Source organism: Erigeron canadensis, chromosome 5, assembly GCF_010389155.1.
Source record: "Erigeron canadensis isolate Cc75 chromosome 5, C_canadensis_v1, whole genome shotgun sequence".
Classification (NCBI taxonomy): domain Eukaryota; kingdom Viridiplantae; phylum Streptophyta; class Magnoliopsida; order Asterales; family Asteraceae; genus Erigeron; species Erigeron canadensis.
In genome coordinates, this window is record NC_057765.1 from 8743178 (window position 1) to 8748075 (window position 4898).

The 4898-nt window shown below is 35.2% G+C and overlaps 1 protein-coding gene across 1 annotated transcript; it reads left to right on the forward strand.

Moving 5' to 3' along the window:
* The first annotated feature begins 448 nt into the window (after positions 1-448).
* On the forward strand, positions 449-4235 carry LOC122601968. The gene is made up of 6 exons (XM_043774700.1): positions 449-475; positions 1705-1762; positions 2041-2529; positions 2786-2917; positions 3000-3466; positions 3574-4235. The coding sequence occupies exons 2-6, from the start codon at positions 1717-1719 to the stop codon at positions 4171-4173; spliced, it is 1734 nt and encodes a 577-aa protein (XP_043630635.1). The 5' UTR covers positions 449-475; positions 1705-1716; the 3' UTR covers positions 4174-4235.
* Positions 4236-4898: the final 663 nt, after the last annotated feature.

The following is a 4898-nucleotide window of genomic DNA, read 5'->3' on the forward strand; positions in this document are numbered from 1 at the left end:
TGTTAGAAGAAGAATTTCCCAAAAACATTATACGAGCAACGTGTTTTTCGTTTATACTTTCAAATATTCTTTGAGTTTTTCACAAGTACGTACAAAATAACAGTATGTGAGTAAGAGACGTTAGTAAAGATTGAAGCACAAAACACAAATGAGACAATAAAGAAAAGGCTAATAGTATTCTTCACTTAATTAATAAGTCTAGCATCAAAATTTGGGACCGGCATTGTTTCATGCACATCTATATATCTAGCTATATAGCTCCTTATTCATGATTGATATATCATTACACGATAATATTGTGACACACATCAAGGTAATTGATTTGATATACAATTTTAATTTTGTGCTGAGCATTTGGTTTTCATTTAATTCGACCACCAAAATTGATTTTCAACCAACTTGGTTGTATAAATTAGTTGTAAGTCTTTTTCTTTATCGACAGATCAATCTTCATGTCCGGCCAACAAAGCTAGAGGTAATTTTCTATCTTTAGTTGATTCCGGAAGCAGTCTTTTTAAGCCGGGTAAAACTGTCTTACGTTACAAAAAGCCGTAAAAAACCCGACATTGGGGTTACTTACTTACAAAAATGGACTTTTCATAATAATATGATGTATGCATTTGGAATGTTAATAATATGAGCAGGTTAAAATACTATATTACATTATTACTACTCAATAAAATCTAATGCAACGTAAATGGAATGTAACATTTACGTTGCATTAGATTTTATTAACTTATTTCCTTGTTCCTTCAATCTCCGACCACCACCACTACCACCATGATCATCTCCGACCACCACCATGATCCTTCGGCGACGGTAACCACCTCTAGCGAGACTTACACATGTGTAGGTTATATACACATATGTAAGCTATATACCACCACTAGCCACCATCATCTCCGACTACCCCAACCACGGCGCTTGCGCCGGCAGCAAGGGTTTCACCTGTACCGTAGCAAATCGTCACCATCTCTTGGATCGCCGCCCATCAAATCCATACGATCCCCATATGCGTTCCATGACGGTCAGCTTAGAACAGATAAGGGTCACTAGCCCGTACCATATCCACCCGAAAACGAATCAGATTCTCACCGGAAAGTCGCCGGAGATGTCGCCTGAGGTGGTGGCGGTGGTTGTTCGCCGGAGAAGAAGGAAGTAAGTTAACTTACCCATGTACTTTTTGTACTTTTTTTAATGCTTGTAATATAAATAACTCACCCATATATATATATATGAGACCCTTATTTTGAGAACCCAGTTTTTTGTAAGAACCGTGAGAACTTCTAAATTTCATATTAGATCACATGTTTTTTTTGTTCATTCACATGTGAAACGTTATAAAAATATATGTTGCAGAAGAAATTTTTTTCAGAACCTTATATATAGCCGTGTGTCACATGCGAACAAAAAACGTGAACAAATTCCTTCATAAGTTCATAAAAGGCTATTTTTAAGGTTTTCTTAAAAAAGTTTCTTCTACAACATATATTTTTATATCATTTCACATGTGAATGAAAAAAAAAATATGTGAACAATATATAAGTTATGCACTATGTCAGTTTTATGGACTTTTAATGCATCAAAATGTAGTTTTTAGGTAATCTCACCGTGTTCTTATTTTAAGACTGTTCTTATTTGATTGCCCCTTTATATATATATATATAAAATATAATATGGTATGATGACTATACATTGGTACAGGACATTAGAGAGATGGAAGCACCAAGATACAATCATCCTTGTGAAGATCTACTTGATAGTAAGCTGCTGATATATATACACATATAGGTTCTAGTCAAAATATAACAAATAAAACAATATGTTTGCGGTTATGTTTGGTAAGGTCTTTGAACTTGGGGGGATCCATCTAGGTTCGAGTCCCACTTCTCACATTTGTGGAGGTGGATTAATAGGGATTTTTCGAGAGTCTTGGATTTCATCTCAGGCGAAAAAAAAAACAAAAAAAAAACAATATGTTTGGTACAACAATCAAGAATGTATGTACTAATGCTTATCCTTAACTTTTGAATAACTTAGGCGGAAGTAGAGAAGAGTATATCAACATATGTGTTCCTCTCTATAGAGCATCAATTAGAGGAGATTTGGAAGCTGCTAGAAACATTCTTGAGGGTCGTGAACATCTGGTACGGTTTAGTATCACAGAGCAAAAAGAAACGCCACTTCATGTTGCAGCGGCGGTCCATAACCCCAAGTTTTTGAAATATCTTGTGGACATGATGAGCGTGGACGATCTAACACTACAGAATGAAGAGGGCAACAATCCCTTCTGCCTAGCGGCTATAGCTGGAAACCGTAAAATGGCCATGATTATGCTTCAGAAGAATCGTCAACTACTTACAATCCGTGGTAGTGGGAATAGGATGCCGCTATTCCTTGCTACTTTACACAAACAATATGATGCGATGATTTATCTTTATGAGCACTCTCAACGCATGACAACTGATGGTTGGACAGATGATGACAGAAATAGAGTTTTTATGGAATGTATTGAGATTGATTATTTTGGTATGTATTTTTTTTAGAAAGTATATATATACGTTGTTGCACATATCATATTCACCCTAGCATAAGTATTTTGATCCGCAAATCCTTTAATTTTACCGAAACAGGTTTTCTTGAAATAACTTAATTGAATTAGTTGTGGACATTGTGAATAACAAATAATTCTCTTTCATTGTTTCTTTCATATTCCTCATCTGTCTACCAGCGGCCGTTTATTCCATTAATAAACTGATCAATGTCAAAAAAAAATTAATTCTAGATGTTGCGCTACGAATGTTGAATGACCGTGAAGAACTCCCTCAAGATAAATATTCATGGAATGTGCTTTGGCTATTGGCTCAAAAGGCTCACGTGTTTTATGAACGCCCTGCTACGTTGCTAATTGGCCTTTGTAAGCGTATATCGTTCATCTGTCGATCATAGACATTTTTCAAACATATATGTAATGATTGATGGTATTATTATTATTACAGATATGATATCAACTGCTTTATCCAGAAAGAAGAAAGTAGCCACCGAATTACTAAGAAGAATTTGGAAAAGAATTGTTGTAAAGAATAGGGATGAAATTGATGTGATCCTCAGAGGCCCCGTAGTTAAAATTGCTGGAAAGGATACGTACCCTTCTCGAATACTATTTCTTGCTGCAAAAAACGGAAACATAAAATTTTTAGTTGAGCTTATCCGTGAGTATCCTGATCTTATTTGGAAGACAAATGATGACGGACAAACTATCTTTCACGTTGGTGTCATACATCGTCATGAGAGGATCCGTAATCTATTATATGAGTTAAGAGCAATGAAAGATAAAATAACTCAACTTAAAGATAAAGATGGCAACACGTTATTGCATTCAGTTTCAATGAATACAGGCAGAAATCCTAACGAACACGTGAGGGGAGCTGCGTTTCATCTGCAAAACAAATTAGTATGGTTCAAGGTACATATATATATTTGATTATTTTCTAAGTTTTGAATGTCACAAAATATGTGATGTTTGTGATAAGTGACTACACATATTAAATGATCTTTATTTGTATTTTGTAGAAAATTCAGGCTATGTTCCCTCCTTCGTATATGAAACAGAAGAACGCGGCTGGGCAAACACCGCGTGAAGTGTTCACTCATAACCACAGAGACATGCTTCCCGAAGGTGAGAAATGGATGAAAGATATAAGTAACCAATGCATGGTGGTTGCGGCCCTTATCACCACCATTTCATTTTCAGCCGCTTTTACAATTCCTGGCGGTTATAACCAAACCAGTGGCTTTCCAATTTTCCAACTAAACACACCCTTCATGGTGTTTGTCATTTTGGATGCCATCTCCTTTATCCTGTCTTCTGTTTCAATCCTCATTTACTTATCCATCAGCTTTTCTCGTTACTCTGAAAAAGATTTTCTGTATTCAATTACCACAAAATTTATATATGGTTTAACGGCGCTTACTCTCTCTATAGTCACTTTGATGGCTGCTTTTAGTGCTAGTTTCTTCGTGTTATACCATAACATGCTTCCGATAATCATGAGCTCGTTTGCTACTTTACCCATCATTATATTCGGTCTCCTAGAAAGTTCACTTTTTGAGGATATGGCGAAAACACACATATATCACTGTCCGCCAAAGACAAGAATGCTATTTTACTGAAATCCAGGGTTCTAAATCCTGTCATTGTGATTACTTCTAATATCTGAAATTCTGTTTTAACCCCTTCTTTGATCAAGGTCATTTATCAAAAGTTTGATATTTTAAAATATCTAATGTAGTATTGTTGCTATCAATCAATCTATTAACTCGGTAATATGAGAAAATACCCACATCATTGCTGCGTATCAAAACCATTGATGCTAATTTGCAAAGTTTAATGCCATTTTTTCAACTGCATAGTTTTTGAGGTGTTAAATCGTTCAGTCATGTAATAAGGTGCTAAGCATTCTGTCATTTAACCAATTTCGGTCTTAATCAATCTAGATGAGACATTGGTGATTGGTTTGACAACTCTTTTCGGGCCAATATAACTTAACTATTCGATCTTTCGGATGGTGAGTTTGGGATTTCAGATGGGTGTAAGAAGAAGAAATTAAAAAGGAAAATAGGATCAGATCAATGTGTCTAATGAGTCAAAAGTCGCAAAAGGCACAAAATCATGTATTCCATAAAGGCCATGATATTAGTACCACAAGTATTTATTCATTTACCACATTCATGCATTATCAACTTATACATTGTGCTGTAATGCTAATACAATGTGATAGAATAATAAAAAATCATGGTACTGATATCATTTCTCATTCAATAATGACCTTATTGAAAGTTCCTCTACCACTGGATCAACGAGATTAAGTAACTAATGTATAAGTGTGGAAAGTCTT